At 46.0% G+C, this 19,532-nt stretch overlaps 1 protein-coding gene across 5 annotated transcripts in view; it reads left to right on the top strand.

Annotated features, from left to right (window-relative positions):
* The first annotated feature begins 645 nt into the window (after positions 1-645).
* LOC311129730 (muscleblind-like protein 2a) overlaps positions 646-19,532 on the top strand; it is a 65,336-nt gene continuing 46,449 nt past the window's right edge. For 3 of the 5 annotated variants that reach the window (XM_084162142.1, XM_084162143.1, XM_084162141.1), the window contains exons 1-2: positions 665-824; positions 14,366-15,122. In XM_084162142.1, coding sequence (XP_084018268.1) covers positions 14,949-15,122 — 174 coding nt within the window. In that variant the 5' untranslated portion in view covers positions 665-824; positions 14,366-14,948. Of the gene's footprint in view, positions 825-14,365; positions 15,123-19,532 lie in introns of all 5 variants that reach the window. The other 2 variants (XM_084162144.1, XM_084162145.1) reach the window with 1 other exon arrangement.

Below are 19,532 nucleotides of genomic sequence, written 5' to 3'. Positions count from 1 at the left end.
TGCTGTTCATTCCCACAGGCGGTGGGTGAAAAAGAGCATCAGTAGGCATAGGATACGATTTCAACTAAACATTTAAATTCAGATTTAATCAGATTGAAATGCTCTCTTCATGTGGCATGGATTTTTAAAATGAATTTCATACTGAATAAATCCATTTTGGGAGAGCTTTAAAAACATTCCATAGGCCAATTTTTTATGTTCAATATCTAGTGGTGAATAATATGATTAACAGAGGAATAACAAAAAATTAAAGCATTTCTTCCCAGAAAAAAAGGATGCTGGCTTGATTTTTTTCCCCAGAAATCCTTGTAATAAAAACCTGTAATAAACTAAAAACTAAAAATCCCTGTAATTTTCCTCTCGGTTCCATTGCTGTTCCCTTGGTAACAAGCAAACCCTTGCCCTTCTGGAGCCTCCTGACATTCGCTTGGAATGTACCATTATGGCTGCTGTGGGGAGATAGTAGATTTCCATTTCACGAATACTTTTGTTTTGTCAAAAAACGGTTATTTGAAAGACAAACAATAACGTGCCTTATCTGTTAACATTTCAAAAATATTTATATTTCCAACGAATCTTCTAGATTTTTGCATGCACAGTGGCATAGAGTGCTAGAATGTTACCCTTCAAATAAATCAAACTGGCAGTCGTAGAGCGAGCTGTCAAATGCTTGTTGCTTGTGTCAAATCTGTGCTACAAAGTAACGAAGAGAAATCAAGCACCTAGTTGTTTTCATCTGAAAGTGTCTATAGCTAGGTAATACGACAATAATTAAGTGGACCATTGAACAGCACCTTGTCCTCTTCACTTGACGTGATGATGAGGTAAGCAGGTAGAAATGCTAGCTTCACCTTGTCAGACATGTTGTCTTGCTAGCTAGCTAGATCGCTATGTACCCAGATGTGTTGTGTCATGTATTGCAGGTTAGTAAAAGTGAGTGCCTAGTAATAAAGTGTTATCCCTAAGAGACTAGTTAAATTGGAGTACCGAAGCTAGCATATTCTGCTTGTCATGTTAGCGCTTGCTAGCTATCAAAGTTCCAGCTACAGTAGCTAGCTGTGACGGGTGGTGGTAGCTCGTTCACTGACTTTGCTAGATAGCCCGTAGTCTATTTTGCTTGCTAGTTCATGATGAATACAGTAACGTCAGCTCCCAAGACTTCAGCAACCGATACTCATCGTTTATTGTTGGTGTTTATTCTTCTTTATTGCTAGCTGTAAGCTCACATTACAAGTTACTTTGATGATGTCACTTGGTTTTCGGCTTCAAAGTGGGGGGAACGATTTTCATCATTGTGATTGAGCAGATTAAATAGAGAGAAAAGTTTATGTTAAAAACCTTTTGTCAGTGCAAACATTTTTTGGTTTTCCACCTTATGAGAAAGTATAGAATAAGCTAGTGGAGAAAGTGCTGTTATGTTAGAGATGTTCTTAATTACACATCCAATATTTTGTTTAGTTGTATATTATTATATTAATTGTTTATGTAACAGTGAACAATAATGCTTCCAAATCAAAGGAGGAATTATGTTAAGACTTTGGTCTAGATCATCTGAGATAATCACAGGAGGTTGGTGGCACCTTAATTGGGGAGGACTGGCTCCTGGAAATGGCTGGATCAGAATTGGTGGAATGGTATCAAATACGTCAAACACATGGTTTCCATGCATTTGATGCCATTCCATTCGCTCCGTTCCAGACATTATTATGAGCCGTCCTCCCCTCAGCAGCCTCCATTGGTAGTAATGCTTATCAACAGAGCAGACAGGTTTGGCATCAGATCAGTGTCTGTAGCTAGCCTGGCTGTCAGTCTGAGCCTTGCAGCCAGTTTGTGCACAGCAAATCTGTTTCTGATTTGCTATTGGCCAGAGCCAGCAGGGAGGGTCTTCCTGGAGGAGGGTGGGCAGGCAGGAAAAGGGGTGGCTGGAATGGTTTTAGCCAGAGAGTTAAACAGACAGTCTTTTCCTGCACTGTCGTGGAAAGAAAATCCCTGTCTAGGCATTGGCCTGAGCACACAATACAGAGAGGGGAATGACAACTATTCACATGGTGATTATATTTAGACAGAAAGTACTAAGGAGAAGTCGGTCTGCTAACCCAGACTCTGTGGTGGAGGTTAGAAAGACTGAGGAGCTCCAACACTGCATGAGGTGAGAGGATTGTTTCCCTGGCTGCTCCTGTTTCCTGACTAGTTCATAAAGGAATTTGCTGCATTATGCTGCACACCATGCGGTGAGAGGGAGAGATAGGGGACTTCACTCGTAGAGGTGGTTAGAATCTGCTCCACTGATCATCACGCTTCTCTTGGTCCTCTGTAGCTCAATTGGTAGAGCATGGCGCTTGTAACGCCAGGGTAGTGGGTTCGATCCCCGGGACCACCCATACGTAAAAATGTATGCACACATGACTGTAAGTCGCTTTGGATAAAAGCGTCTGCTAAATGGCATATTATTATTATTATAAGTTACTGCTGCTTTTATTGGCTGTTGGTTGGCTTTTCCTCTCAAATGTGCAAATTTAGCTGGTCAATGTGGGGAATTGACCTCTCCCATCCTGCCAGGAAAGAACAAGGTGCTCCCTTTATGCCTGCCTGCTCTGCAACTTCCTGTGGCGTTTCACCACTTACCCAGTCTGTCTGTCCTGTGTCTGACTGACTTGAAATGTGTGTGTTTGTACAAGGTTTGTAGGAGTGTGATGTACAGGGCTGTGGAGAACCGAGGGCCAACACATCTCATAAGCATGATTTATTCTCTGAGGCAACAGGTGTTAACCCGTCATCAAAGCAAACGCAGACAAAATACACCAAGGAAAGTAACTGGAGAGGGACTGTCACAAATAGGGACATGGAAGGTCTACCTACTCTACATTCCCAATACAAAGTTGTAGGTTGGGCTTGTGTACAGTTTTTTCTAGGGCTGGGACCTCACGATACGATATTATCACGATACTTATGTGCCAATACAATATGTATTGTGATTCTTACGATTCTAGACAGTATGTATTGCGATTCTTACGATTCGATACTGCCATTTTATTGCAATTTGCTGTTCCAAACGCATTGCGCTATGTATGTCTGCTGCAGAGAGACAAGTGAGAGCATGAGAAAATTAGTTTTGATGAGTCATGGAAATAAAAGTGCTGAAAACATGTTGGCTCACTTAAGATGGAGAACAAGCTATAGGTTTAAAAATACCTGAGTTTTGGCACAGTTACAGACGACTAGCACTAGCTAACGCTGCCTAGCCAAAAATACGAAGTATCGATATAATATCGTCCAAAATAATTTTGTGATATGTTGCTGAATCAATTACTTCATTTTTAGTCATTTAGCAGATTATCCAGAGCGACTTACAGTTAGTGAGTGCATACATTATTATTTTTTCATACTGGCCCCCCGTGGGAATCGAACCCACAACCCTGGCGTTGCAAACGCCATGCTCTACCAATTGAGCTACATCCCTGCCGGCCATTCCCTCCCCTACCCTGGGCCAATTGTGCACCGCCCCATGGGTCTCCCGTTCGCGGCCGGCTACGACAGAGCCTGGATTCGAACCAGGATCTCTAGTGGCACAGCTAGCACTGCGATGCGGTGCCTTAGACCACTGCGCCACTCGGGAGACTTACTTCCCCATCACTAGTTTTCTCCTCTACTATAGGGTAATTATTGAAGCTAGGCTATGATCTTTTTGTGTTGTAAGTTATTAATGTTGCAACTTTCAATTCCATTATTTGACAGGACTGCTTGAATGACACCTTTTTATTTTCACTCAAAACCAGTGCTTTTAGCTTGTGTTATTTCAAACTGTTTCGGAAGCTAGACATGCTTTTTTTCCCCCTCAAGCCAAGAAAATTACAGCACACACTATAGGAAGTGCTTATTTAATGTTGTATTAGTTTGGTCTCCCTGGTGACTGTAGATAAGTACTGCTGATTGTCTCATACAGCAGTGTGATTGGAGCCTTAGTAACATGAAGATAATTCAGGTCACGCCAGTTCAGTTGGTAGTTAAGACTATTAGAATATGAAGTCCATACTCTTGCTGACTCAGTAAATTGCTGCCTGCATTGTCCCTGGCTGAAAGCTGGATGGTTTACAATAGTAACCTCTGTAACTGTTAGGCCCTAGAGCCAGTTGTTCATCCCAAACAGACAAAACAGAATGTCAGAGTTCACACTGACCAAACTATCCCATCAATCCATAGACAGGCCTAGACCTAGTTTCATTTGTGTACACAGCGGATAATTTGACTCCATTAACAAATGTAATGAGACATTTGCCAAGACCTCTCACATGTTGTCAAACTGGAATCAATCATTTCATGAGATCAGTCTTTCAGTCTATAGGAAAGTAAGCAATTTTTAAGTGTCTAAGTGTCATTCTCTGGTCCATAGGATTATTTAAGGCTGTCCCTTAATTTGCATTTTACATCTGCCTTTACAGCACCCAGATGACTTTAGAACACCCAGCTGACTTTACGGCACCCAGATGACTTTAGAACATCCAGCTGACTTTACGGCACCCAGCTGACTTTACGGCACCCAGCTGATTTTACGGCACCCAGATGACTTTACGGCATCCAGCAGACTTTAGGACACCCAGCTGACTTTAGGACATCCAGCTGACTTTAGGACATGCAGCTGACTTTATGGCACCCAGCTGACTTTAGGGCATCCAGCTGACTTTACGGCACCCAGCTGACTTTAGGACACCCAGCTGACTTTAGGACACCCAGCTGACTTTAGGACACCCAGCTGACTTTAGGACATCCAGCTGACTTTAGGACACCCAGCTGACTTTACGGCACCCAGCTGACTTTACGGCACCCAGCTGACTTTAGGACACCCAGCTGACTTTAGGACATCCAGCTGACTTTAGGGCACCCAGCTGACTTTACGGCACCCAGCTGACTTTACGGCACCCAGCTGACTTTACGGCATCCAGCTGACTTTAGGACATCCAGCTGACTTTACGGCACCCAGATTACTTCACGGCACCCAGATTACTTTACGGCACCCATATGACTTTACGGCACCCAGCTGATTTTACGGCATCCAGCTGACTTTAGGACATCCAGATGACTTTACGGCACCCAGCTGACTTTAGGGCATCCAGCTGACTTTACGGCACCCAGCTGACTTTAGGACACCCAGCTGACTTTAGGACACCCAGCTGACTTTAGGACACCCAGCTGACTTTAGGACATCCAGCTGACTTTACGGCACCCAGCTGACTTTGCCACACCCAGCTGACTTTACGGCACCCAGATGACTTAATAATAATAATATGCCATTTAGCAGACGCTTTTATCCAAAGCGACTTACAGTCATGCGTGCATACATTTTTGTGTATGGGTGGTCCCGGGGATCGAACCCACTACCTTGGCGTTACAAGCGCCGTGCTCTACCAGCTGAGCTACAGAGGACCTTATGGCATCCAGATGACTTTAGGACATCCAGCTGACTTTACGTTACCCAGATGACTTTACGGCACCCAGCTGACTTTACGGCATCCAGCTGACTTTACGGCACCCAGCTGACTTTAGGACATCCAGCTGACTTTAGGACATCCAGCTGACTTTAGGACATCCAGCTGACTTTACGGCACCCAGCTGACTTTACGGCACCCAGCTGACTTTACGGCACCTAGCTGACTTTACGGCATCCAGCTGACTTTAGGACACCCAGCTGACTTTAGGACATCCAGCTGACTTTAGGACATCCAGCTGACTTTACGGCACCCAGCTGACTTTAGGACATCCAGCTGACTTTAGGACATCCAGCTGACTTTACGGCACCCAGATGACTTTACGGCACCCAGATGACTTTACGGCACCCAGCTGATTTTACGGCATCCAGCTGACTTTAGGACACCCAGCTGACTTTAGGACATCCAGATGACTTCACGGCACCCAGCAGACTTTAGGGCATCCAGCTGACTTTACGGCACCCAGATGACTTTATGGCACCCAGCTGACTTTATGGCACCCAGCTGACTTTACGGCATCCAGCTGACTTTAGGACATCCAGCTGACTTTAGGACATCCAGCTGACTTTACGGCACCCAGATGACTTTACGGCACCCAGATGACTTTACGGCACCCAGCTGATTTTACGGCATCCAGCTGACTTTAGGACACCCAGCTGACTTTAGGACATCCAGCTGACTTTAGGACATCCAGATGACTTTACGGCACCCAGCTGACTTTAGGACATCCAGCTGACTTTACGGCACCCAGATGACTTTACGGCACCCAGATGACTTTACGGCACCCATATGACTTTACGGCACCCAGCTGATTTTACGGCATCCAGCTGACTTTAGGACACCCAGCTGACTTTAGGACATCCAGATGACTTTACGGCACCCAGCTGACTTTAGGGCATCCAGCTGACTTTACGGCACCCAGCTGACTTTACGACACCCAGCTGACTTTAGGACATCCAGCTGACTTTAGGACATCCAGCTGCCTTTACGGCACCCAGCTGACTTTGCCGCACCCAGCTGACTTTACGGCTTCCAGCTGACTTTAGGACATCCAGCTGACTTTACGGCACCCAGATGACTTAATAATAATAATAATAATAATATGCCATTTAGCAGACGCTTTTATCCAAAGCGACTTACAGTCATGCGTGCATACATTTTTGTGTATGGGTGGTCCCGGGGATCGAACCCACTACCTTGGCGTTACAAGCGCCGTGCTCTACCAGCTGAGCTACAGAGGACCTTATGGCATCCAGATGACTTTAGGACATCCAGCTGACTTTATGTTACCCAGATGACTTTACTGCACCCAGCTGACTTTACGGCATCCAGCTGACTTTACGGCACCCAGCTGACTTTAGGACATCCAGCTGACTTTACGGCACCCAGATGACTTTACGGCACCCAGCTAACTTTACGGCACCCAGCTGACTTTACGGCATCCAGCTGACTTTAGGACACCCAGCTGACTTTAGGACATCCAGCTGACTTTAGGACATCCAGCTGACATTACGGCACCCAGCTGACTTTACGGCACCCAGCTGACTTTACGGCACCTAGCTGACTTTACGGCATCCAGCTGACTTTAGGACACCCAGCTGACTTTAGGACATCCAGCTGACTTTAGGACATCCAGCTGACTTTACGGCACCCAGCTGACTTTAGGACATCCAGCTGACTTTAGGACATCCAGCTGACTTTACGGCACCCAGATGACTTTACGGCACCCAGATGACTTGACGGCACCCAGCTGATTTTACGGCATCCAGCTGATTTTAGGACACCCAGCTGACTTTAGGACATCCAGATGACTTTACGGCACCCAGCTGACTTTAGGGCATCCAGCTGACTTTACGGCACCCAGATGACTTTATGGCATCCAGCTGACTTTAGGACATCCAGCTGACTTTAGGACATCCAGCTGACTTTACGGCACCCAGATGACTTTACGGCACCCAGATGACTTTACGGCACCCAGATGACTTTACGGCACCCAGCTGATTTTACGGCATCCAGCTGACTTTAGGACACCCAGCTGACTTTAGGACATCCAGCTGACTTTGCGGCACCCAGATGACTTTACGGCACCCAGATGACTTTACGGCACCCATATGACTTTACGGCACCCAGCTGATTTTACGGCATCCAGCTGACTTTAGGACACCCAGCTGACTTTAGGACATTCAGCTGACTTTATGGCACCCAGCTGACTTTGCCGCACCCAGCTGACTTTACGGCTTCCAGCTGACTTTAGGACATCCAGCTGACTTTACGGCACCCAGATGACTTAATAATAATAATAGTAATATGCCATTTAGCAGACGCTTTTATCCAAAGCGACTTACAGTCATGCGTGCATACATTTTTGTGTATGGGTGGTCCCGGGGATCGAACCCACTACCTTGGCGTTACAAGCGCCGTGCTCTACCAGCTGAGCTACAGAGGACCTTACGGCACCCAGCTGACTTTACGGCATCCAGCTGACTTTACGGCACCCAGCTGACTTTAGGACATACAGCTGACTTTAGGACATCCAGCTGACTTTACGGCACCCAGATGACTTTACGGCACCCAGCTGACTTTACGGCACCCAGCTGACTTTACGGCATCCAGCTGACTTTACGGCACCCAGCTGACTTTAGGACATCCAGCTGACTTTAGGACATCCAGCTGACTTTACGGCACCCAGCTGACTTTACGGCACCCAGCTGACTTTACGGCACCCAGCTGACTTTACGGCATCCAGCTGACTTTAGGACACCCAGCTGACTTTAGGACATCCAGCTGACTTTAGGACATCCAGCTGACTTTAGGGCATCCAGCTGACTTTACGGCACCCAGTTGACTTTAGGACATCCAGCTGACTTTACGGCATCCAGCTGACTTTACGGCACCCAGCTGACTTTAGGACATCCAGCTGACTTTACGGCATCCAGCTTACTTTAGGACACCCAGCTGACTTTAGGACACCCAGCTGACTTCAGGACATCCAGCTGACTTTAGGACATCCAGCTGACTTTAGGGCATCGAGCTGACTTTAGGGCATCCATGTCACGCCCTGACTCAGGCAACGCTTAAATGTTGAGTCAGGGTGTGTATATTCTTTGTTGTGTGTTTTCTATGTTTGTATTCTAAAATATTTAGTTCTATGTTGGCCGGTGTGGTTCCCAATCAGAGGCAGCTGTCGCTCGTTGTCTCTGATTGGGGATCATACTTAGGCAGCCTATTGGCACTAGTGGGTAGTGTGATCTTGTTCCGGTTAAGGTATGTTGTGTGTGCTACCTTTGACTTCACGTTTCGTTTCCTTTGTTGTTTTGTCGTGTGTTTATATAGTTAAAATAAACATGTACGCATATCACGCTGCGCCTTGTTCTGACCCGTCATTCAACGAACGTGACAGAAGATCCCACCAAACGAGGACTAAGCAGCGTGCCCAGGCGGAGAGAGTAGCCATATCACAGGTGGGAAGTTTGTGGTCATGGGAAGAGATATTTGCGGGGAGAGGACCATGGGCTAAGGTAAATGCCCAGGCAGGAGAGGAGCAACGGAAACACGGAGGAGGCCGGTCGAGGAGGAAGCCCGAGAAGCAGCCCCAAGAAAAAAAAATTGGCGGCACACGGGGTGGTTGGCGGAGCCTAGTGTCAGAGCAGAGCCAACTCCCCGTACTCACGCGAGGAAGCGTATGACTGGGCAGGCTCCGTGTTATGCGGAGCTACGTACTGTGTCGCCAGTGCGCCGGCACAGTCCTGTACGTCCTGTGCTTGCACCATGCATGTGCCGTGCGAAGATGGGCATCCAGCCAGGACGGGGTGTGCCGGCTCAACGCTCCTGGTCTCCAGTACGCCTCCTCGGTCCCGCATATCCTGTGCCAGTTCTACGTACTGTATCGCTAGTGCGCCCTGTGCCAGCACCCCGCACGTGTAGTGCGAAAGTGGGCAGCCAGCCAGGACGGGTTGTGCCAGCTCTCCGCTCTAGACCTCCAGTCCGCCTCCACAGTCCGGCCCGGCCTGTTCCTGCTCCTCGCACCAAGCCAGTGGTGCGCGTCCCCAGCCCGGCCGGACCTGTTCCTGCTCCTCGCACCAAGCCAGTGGTGCGCGTCGCCAGCCCGGCCCGGCCTGTTCCTGCTCCTCGCACCAAATCAGTGGTGCGCGTCGCCAGCCCGGCCCGGCCTGTTCCTGCTCCTCGCACCAAGGCAGTGGTGCGCGTCTCCAGTCCGGCACGGCCCGTGCCCGTTCCACCGGTGCCTGGTCCGGCACCAGTCAGCTGCTCCACTCCGGAGCCAGAGTGAGAGATCGTCACGCCCCGAGCCGGATCCGCCTCCGAGGCGGAATGCCCACCCGGCCCCTACCCTGTTATGTTTATGTTGTGCGGTCGGAGTCTGCACCTTTGGGGGGGGGGGGGGGGGTATTGTCACGCCCTGACTCAGGCGACGCTTAAATGTTGAGTCAGGGTGTGTATATTCTTTGTTCAGTGTTTTCTATGTTTGTATTCTAAAATGTGTAGTTCTATGTTGGCCGGTGTGCTTCCCAATCAGAGGCAGCTGTCGCTCGTTGTCTCTGAAAGGGGATCATACTTAGGCAGCCTATTGACACTAGTGGGTAGTGGGATCTTGTTCCGGTTAAGGTATGTTGTGTGTGCTACCTTGGACTTCACGTTTCGTTTCCTTTGTTGTTTTGTCGTGTGTTTATATAGTTAAAATAAACATGTACGCATATCACGCTGCGCCTTGGTCTGACCCGTCATTCAACGAACGTGACAATCCAGCTGCCTTTAGGGCATCCAGCTGCCTTTAGGGCATCCAGCTGCCTTTTAGGGCATCCAGCTGCCTTTTTAGGGGATAAGTATCAACAAAAATCAGAACCAGGACTACAGCAAAGCAGTATGAGCCAGGAACTAAATGAGAGCCTCTCTCTCTCTCTCTCTCACTGACAACCTTGCAACTTAATTTACAAGTGTTGCAGTGCAGAGCCTCCCACACAAAAATAAAGGTCAAACTATTCAGTGATACTGTTGCATTTCTGTATATCCGTTGCCCTGATATGTTTTGTTAATAACCCCAAAACCACGCTCACTTTATCTACAGTACAGAAAATACTGAAGGCTTACTGTTTACAATAGAATAATATCTCTCACGAGTGTTGTGCAAGCATACCTTCAGTTATTCCTTACAAGCTATTTAAAGTTGCTTGAGAAAGAAACAGATATCACAATTACCCCAATTACATACATTTCTGTCTATGAAGAATAGGATGTTGAATTCAATAATCTTTTTTTCCTGTGACTTGGTGTCCTGCTATTTCCCCCCAGCGACATCAGTTAGAATGTGAAGGAGATTGTTGTTGGCACTTTAATAGTTAACTGGAAAAGTAGCCAAGGTATCAATTTATTTACCTTCAACTTTTCGTTCATGATGTAGCATAATAAAAGGCATTCAGTAGCCTATGCTCTGGCCAACAAAATACAGTGGGGAGAACAAGTATTTGATACACTGCCGATTTTGCAGGTTTTCCTACTTACAAAGCATGTAGAGGTCTGTAATTTTTGTCATAGGTACACAAAAATCCAGAAAATCACATTGTATGATTTTTAAGTAATTCATTTGCATTTTATTGCATGACATAAGTATTTGATACATCAGAAAAGCAGAACTTAATATTTGGTACAGAAACCTTTGTTTGCAATTACAGAGATCATGTGTTTCCTGTAGGTCTTCACCAGGTTTGCACACACTGCAGCAGGGATTTTGGCCCACTCCTCCATACAGACCTTCTCCAGATCCATCAGGTTTCGGAGCTGTCACTGGGCAATACGGACTTTCAGCTCCCTCCAAATATTTTCTATTGGGTTCAGGTCTGGAGACTGGCTAGTCCACTCCAGGACCTTGAGATGCTTCTTACGGAGCCACTCCTTAGTTGCCCTGGCTGTGTGTTTCGGGTCGTTGTCATGCTGGAAGACCCAGCCACGACCCATCTTCAATGCTCTTACTGAGGGAAGGAGGTTGTTGGCCAAGATCTCGCGATACATGGCCCCATCCATCCTCCCCTCAATACGGTGCAGTCGTCCTGTCCCCTTTGCAGAAAAGCATCCCCAAAGAATGATGTTTCCACCTCCATGCTTCACGGTTGGGATGGTGTTCTTGGGGTTGTACTCATCCTTCTTCTTCCTCCAAACACGGCGAGTGGAGTTTAGACCAAAAAGCTCTATTTTTGTCTCATCAGACCACATGACCTTGTCCCATTCCTCCTCTGGATCATCCAGATGGTCATTGGCAAACTTCAGACGGGCCTGGACATGCGCTGGCTTGAGCAGGGGGACCTTGCGTGCGCTGCATTTTAATCCATGACGGCGTAGTGTGTTACTAATGGTTTTCTTTGAGACTGTGGTCCCAGCTCTCTTCAGGTCATTGACCAGGTCCTGCCGTGTAGTTCTGGGCTGATCCCTCACCTTCCTCATGATCATTGATGATCCACGAGGTGAGATCTTGCATGGAGCCCCAGACCGAGGGTGATTGACCGTCATCTTGAACTTCTTCCATTTTCTAATAATTGCGCCAACAGTTGTTGCCTTCTCACCAAGCTGTTTGCCTATTGTCCTGTAGCCCATCCCAGCCTTGTGCAGGTCTACAATTTTCCCTGATGTCCTTACACAGCTCTCTGGTCTTGGCCATTGTGGAGAGGTTGGAGTCTGTTTGATTGAGTGTGTGGACAGGTGTCTTTTATACAGGTAACGAGTTCAAACAGGTGCAGTTAATACAGGTAATGCGTGGAGAACAGGAGGGCTTCTTAAAGAAAAACTAACAGGTCTGTGAGAGCTGGAATTCTTACTGGTTGGTAGGTTATCAAATACTTATGTCATGCAATAAAATGCAAATTAATTACTTAAAAATCATACAATGTGATATTCTGGATTTTTGTTTTAGATTCCGTCTCTCAAAGTTGAAGTGTACCTATGATAAAAAATTACAGACCTCTACATGCTTTGTAAGTAGGAAAACCTGCAAAATCGGCAGTGTATCAAATACTTGTTCTCCCCACTGTAGTTGAAATAGAAATGCAGGCGTAGGACATTGACAATGTAGAAATGAATGGCAAAACATGCCCTTTACTGTAGGCCTACATATTGGTTTAGGCCTAGGTTGACCTCTCTGTCTGCCTTCAGTTGCTGAACGCCACACCGCATCATGCTGACATTGAGGCAAACATTTTTATTCTGTCCCACCCTTCCAGGATGTCAACAACATTGATATTGTTGCCTGTGAGTATTAGCATCAGTCCCAGGGACCTTTACTCTGTTTGGGCTCCTCCCCCTGGGGTATCCCCACCTGCTGTGGTTCCCCGCCAAGCATATTTATAAAATTGTCTTCTTTGATTTGTCTGTCTGAATAGAAAATCTGCCTGGAGATAGAGTGTACGGAATTAAAATGTCATAAATTGAAGGCTGAACACAGATTCAAGGTCAGAAGAATGAATCAGTGAAATATGTCACTCTGGTTAGATGATGGCTGCTGTGTGTGAGGCTGGTGGCTGGGCTGTCGATTTATCACAGAGAACGCATGCACATATCAGAGTCAGGGATTTTTCTGCCATAGAAACCCTTAGGCGGATTCAAATTGTAAAACTGTTGTGTTTTTTTCCAAATCCATATTCAAGATGGAAAAAACGCTTTCAGTGTAAACTTAAACAACTAAAACCAGATGTAAAGTACAGTGCGTTCGGAAAGTATTCAGACCCGTTGACTTTTTCCACATTTTGTTACATTACAGCCTTATTCTAAAATTGATTAAATTGTTTTTTTCCCTCATCAATCTACACACAATACCCCATAATGACAAAGCAAAAACAGGTTTTTAGAAATGTTTGCAAATGTATAAATAAATACAAAACCGAAATATCACATTTACATAAGTATTCAGACCCTTTACTTAGTACTTTGTTGAAGCACCTTTGGCAGCGATTACAGCCTTGAGTCTGCTTGGGTTTGACGCTACAAGCTTGGCACACCTGTATTTGTGGAGTTTATCACATTATTCTCTGCAGATCCTTTCAAGCTCTGTCAGGTTGGATGGGGAACGTCGCTGCACAGCTATTTTCAGGTCTCTCCAGAGATGTTCGATTGGGTTCAAGTCCGGGCTCTGGCTGGGCCACTCAAGGACATTCAGAGATGTTAGATCGGGTTCAAGTCCGGGCTCTGGCTGGGCCACTCAAGGACATTCAGAGATGTTAGATCGGGTTCAAGTCCGGGCTCTGGCTGGGCAACTCAAGGACATTTGAGGAAACCTGGCACCATCCCTATTTATTTGTGCTTTGCTGCAGGTGATAATGTTTATTGCTAATAGCATACCTGATAATATGGACCATGCATAGGCTATAGACAGTACATGGCCCAATATGTTATAGTAGTTTTTACAAATCATTTTACCAATTTGTTAATTTAGCTCATTTCTGCAGGTGGAAATTATATTTTAGATGGTATCAGCATACTTTTATTTTCATTCATTTTGGAGTAGAATGCCCTTTTAAAAGCTCACCAGAACCAAGCTTCAGAGGCCTTCCACATACAAATTCTAAGAGTGCCACCCCCCCCCCCCTTCAAGACCCCTCTGCGACCTTTTTCCCCCACTGCTACACATTTTTCCAGAGGAAACACTGCTATGCTGTACCCCACCCTGCTTTCACCACTGTAGCGGTAGGGGAATCTATGCTGTACCCAAACCTGCTTTCACAACTGTAGTGTTGCGATTGCCTCAGTTTCATCAAATAAAAAGAGCCCTTAGCAACTCGAACAGCATAAAATGAAAATAAGCCTATATTAATAACTATAGTATAATAAGAGCACTAACAATATTTTAAACATAAATAACTGAACTCTTTCCTATCTTCCAGATCACCAACAGAAAGTGCCTTTCAGACAACGTCTCCAACTTCAACCTGCTTTCTGGTCCAAATGTGCATGGGAAGCCAACACTCCCTTTTAGGCCAGGCCTGAGCAGTGACAGGGGATACTTCAGCTGCAAATCTTCAGCAGCCTCCAATTCATTTCTGAACGACTCCAGTGGCTAAGGAATCAAAGAGGAAAGATTTACTGGAGGGGAGAACTGCCAAAGCACAAATTGGGTGAAGTTGGCAAAGTCAATACCAGGCAAGTCTTCATTAATATTCTTTCAAGGAGCTCCGTTGCCTCGACATACTATTAATGAGAGTGTCCTTGTCAGTGGAGGAGGATAGGCACACGGGTGTGTCACAACAGAGCAAACCCCTCAACCCTTCCAGAGGTCTCCCATTGGTGCAAACTGATTGATGAGTGATTGCTCGTTGATCGATTAGCCTTCCTCCCGGCTGATGCAGTGAGGCCAGTCTGGTTGCTTCATATGATTTGAGAACTTTTCAAACAATAATCAGACGGACACAAAAGTTGTCAACTCAACCGATACATTGGACTGGCAGCGTTTGATTGGAACCTCTTGACATGGCTCTCAATATATCTTCAATAAGGGACACGAAATGGCTGACGTTGGAAGTGTGTCGGCAGTTTCAGAGAGGAACTTGCTCACGGAGTGATGAGGAATGCAAATTTGCACACCCACCAACGAGCTGCCAGGTTGAAAATGGAAGAGTTATTGCCTGCTTCGATTCGTTAAAGGTAAGGAATGTCATGCACCATTCTTCTTCTTTGCTTTATGTGCCAGGATACTGATGTGTAGGAGCCTGACCAGATAATGACATTCTAAAGTGTTTACTGTAAGGAAATGTACTGTACTGTTTATTATAAGCAACTGTGGACATCCCACACTACTACTCCCCAGTGGGATTACTGCTGATGCATTCTCCCTCTCACATGCTGCTGGGCCTGGCTGTCTGCTGCTGGGCCTGGCTGTCTGCTGCTGGGCCTGGCTGTCTGCTGCTGGGCCTGGCTGTCTGCTGCTGGGCCTGGCTGTCTGCTGCTGGGCCTGGCTGTCTGCTGCTGGGCCTGGCTGTCTGCTGCTGGGCCTGGCTGTCTGCTGCTGGGCCTGGCTGTCTGCTGCCGGGCCTGGCTGTCTGCTGCCGGGCCTGGCTGTCTGCTGCCGGGCCTGGCTGTCTGCTGCCGGGCCTGGCTGTCTGCTGCCGGGCCTGGCTGTCTGCTGCCGGGCCTGGCTGTCTGCTGCCGGGCCATGTTAATCCACAGAGAAGCTCACACTGCCACCGCAGCACAATGCTGCCCACTGGATTATTCTTATTTTCAATAATCTCTTTACCTCCACTGGCCATTTATCACGGTGTGCCAGGCAAAAGGGCCTGGTCCCTATCGGTCAAGGCTGGACTCAGACAACCATCAACAGGAATTGCTACAAAGGGCCTATTTTTCCAAAATGCCTCTTTAGGTTTTGGTGCTTTTTTGAAGGGTTTAAAATGGGTTGCTTTTGATTTTGCCCATTGACTTTTCACCTCAAGCTGTTAATGGAGACGGAGATAGTGTTGCAAGTCACTTTTTCTTATTGCTATGGGTGGCAGGCAGTGAAGGCTGCTGAGGGGAGGACGCTCATAATTATGGCTAGAACGGAGTCAATGGAGTGGCATCAACCACATGGAAACCATGTCTTTGATGTGTTTGATACCATTCCACTGACTCCGTTCCAGCCATTATTATGAGCCATCCTCCCCTCAGCTGCCTCCACTGGTGGCAGGGAATTTAGGGCCTGACTAGTTGCCCAGCCATTAATCTTAGAAAGAGTCACACTGTTGCCCAAGCTCATTCCAGAACAGTGCATGCATTGAGCTGCTTGATTCTTGCATACCTACCATGCAACTCATGTGATAGCCTACTTACTGGGTCCTCTGAGACTGGAGTCGTCACGTCACAAGGCTGGTGATAGAACCTGAGGGGGAAGTCTACTCAGAACGTACAGGTTCCTTCACAACAGAGACTTGCATGCATCTGAATTTAGTTTGAAGTGTAGGTGAACAAGGTTTTACCACTGGGGGCAGTATATTGATTGTACTACTCTCGCTCCCCCCAAAAATATATAATTTGCTTAAAGCTGCAATATGTAACTTTTTTTGGGCGAACCGACCAAATTCACATAGAAATGTGTGTTGTAGATCTGTCAGTCTCATTGAAGGCAAGTCTAAGAAGCTGTAGATCTGTTCTATGTGCACTATTTCTATGCTTCCTGTTCTTAAGTTTCGCTTTAGGGTCTTTTACTTTCGGTTTTGTACACCAGCTTCAAACAGCTGAAATAAAAGAGTTTTGGTTTAGTTAAAATATATTTCACAGTGGATTAGATGGTACGATGATTCTCTACACTATCCATTGCTTGTTTTGTCACATAAACTGAAATTAGGCTAACTATTAGAATTTTAACAATCAGGAAATGGCACAGCGATTTCTGCATATTACACCTTTAACTTTTGTTGTTGTTTATTCTGAAATATTGTGGTGTGCTAGCTAGGCTACATTAATGCCCTTAGCAAACAGGATGAACATCCTCTCTGGCTCAACCCACACATACAGTGAGGGAAAAAAGTATTTGATCCCCTGCTGATTTTGTACGTTTGCCCACTGACAAAGAAATGATCAGTCTATAATTTTAACGGTAGGTTTATTTGAACAGTGAGAGACAGAATAACAACAAAAAAATCCAGAAAAACGCATGTCAAGAATATTATACATTGATTTGCATTTTAATGAGGGAAATAAGTATTTGACCCCTCTGCAAAACATGACTTAGTACTTGGTGGCAAAACCCTTGTTGGCAATCACAGAGGTCAGACGTTTCTTGTAGTTGGCCACCAGGTTTGCACACTCTATCTCAGGAGGAATTTTGTCCCACTCCTCTTTGCAGATCTTCTCCAAGTCATTAAGGTTTCGAGGCTGACGTTTGGCAACTCGAACCTTCAGCTCCCTCCACAGATTTTCTATGGGATTAAGGTCTGGAGACTGGCTAGGCCACTCCAGGACCTTAATGTGCTTCTTCTTGAGCCACTCCTTTGTTGCCTTGGCCGTGTGTTTTGGGTCATTGTCATGCTGGAATGCCCATCCACGACCCATTTTCAATGACCTGGCTGAGGAAAGGAGGTTCTCACCCAAGAATTGACGGTACATGGCCCCGTCCATCGTCCCTTTGATGCAGTGAAGTTGTCCTGTCCCCTTAGCAGAAAAACACCCCCCAAAGCATAATGTTTCCACCTCCATGTTTGACGGTGGGGATGGTGTTCTTGAGGTCATAGGCAGCATTCCTCCTCCTCCAAACACGGCGAGTTGAGTTGATGCCAAAGAGCTCCATTTTGGTCTCATCTGACCACAACACTTTCACCCAGTTCTCCTCTGAATCATTCAGATGTTCATTGGCAAACTTCAGACGGACATGTATATGTGCTTTCTTGAGCAGGGGGACCTCGTGGGTGCTGCAGGATTTCAGTCCTTCACGGCGTAGTGTGTTACCAATTGTTTTCTTGGTGACTATGGTCCCAGCTGCCTTGTGATCATTGACAAGATCCTCCCGTGTAGTTCTGGGCTGATTCCTCACCGTTCTCATGATCATTGCAACTCCACGAGGTGAGATCTTGCATGGAGCCCCAGGCGGAGGGAGATTGACAGTTTTCCCTCACTGTACACGCTTCAATTCAGCCAGTATTGTCTGAATTGTTAATTCACCGTTGCTCTTCTAATGAGAGAGTATTCAGTTGTTGTTTTTTGATGACACTTGAACTCATTTGAATGACATTAGGCTCAATGTCATCACTTCTGGGTCCTATAATTTATGTTAATTTGTTCATTTCTAAGGTGAATTGATTTTCTGCTGCGGTTCAATTGAAATAGGCTAATGATTCCTAATCATAATCAGGATTTTGATGTGCTTGAACCACAATCCCTGATGATACTAGAGGATAAACCTTGTAGGACTAGCTGCACTGTTAAGAGAAAGACAGAGGATCTGTTGGAAGGGGGATGGGAAGAGGTTGGCTAGAAAATATACAAATGCCTCAGTCATGTGATGATGTCACTGTTCTGTTGAATAGCCTGTTGTCTAAAGAGAGTAACTTGAGTGTTGTCTGTTCCTGACACATCCATTGGCTTTGACAGTGGTTTCCACTGTGATTTAGCCTAGCCCACAATTCATATTGATAATGTAAATAATGATAATAATAATTAATTTGGTCTGTGTTTATATTTGTCCTATTTCACACATGTACAGGGCCTTCGGAAAGTATTTAGATCCCTTGACTTTTTCCACTGTCACGCCCTGGCTCTGGGGACTATTACATGTTGAGCCAGGGCGTGGATTTTCTATTGTTTAGTTTTCTAGGTTTGTGTTCTAGTTCGTGTATATCTATGTTGGCCAGGGTGGTTCCCAATCAGAGGCAGCTGTAGCTTGTTGTCTCTGATTGGGGACAATACTTAGGCAGCCTGTTTGGCACTGTTATTTTGTGGGATCTTGTTCCGTAGGGTTTTGTGTATAACCTAGGACTTCACGTATCGTTTGGTTTATTGTTTTGGTTCGTGTGTGTACACAAATAAAGAATGTACGCTTATCACGCTGCGCCTTGGTCCTCTTCATCGTGCAACGATCGTGACATCCACATTTTGTTACGTTACAGCCTTATTCTAAAATCAATTAAATTGTTTTTTCCCCTCATCAATCTACACACACTACCCCATACTGACAAAGCAAAAACAGGTTTTAAGAAATCTTTGCTAATTTATAGAAAATTAAAAACGAAAATATTACATTTACATAAGTATTCAGACCCTTTGCTCAGTACTTTGTTGAAGCGCCTTTGGCAGCGATTTACAGCCTTGAGTCTTCTTGAGTATGACGCTACAATCTTGGCACATCTGTATTTGTGGAGTTTCTCCCATTCTTCTCTGCAGATCCTCTCAAGCTCTGTCAGGTTGGATGGGGAGCGTTTCTTCAGGTCTCTTGTCCCGAAGCCTCTCCTGCGTTGTCTTGGCTGTGTGCTTAGGGTCATTGTCCTGTTGGAAGGTAAACCTTCGCCCCAGTCGGACCGCTCTGGAGCAGCTTTTCATCAAGGATCTCTCTGTACTTTGTTCCGTTCATCTTTGCCTGGATCC

This window comes from Coregonus lavaretus (assembly GCF_964263955.1).
Source record: "Coregonus lavaretus genome assembly, chromosome: 5".
Lineage (NCBI taxonomy): Eukaryota > Metazoa > Chordata > Actinopteri > Salmoniformes > Salmonidae > Coregonus > Coregonus lavaretus.
Note: the sequence above shows the minus strand (reverse complement) of the source record. Positions and strands in the feature narration are given on the sequence as shown.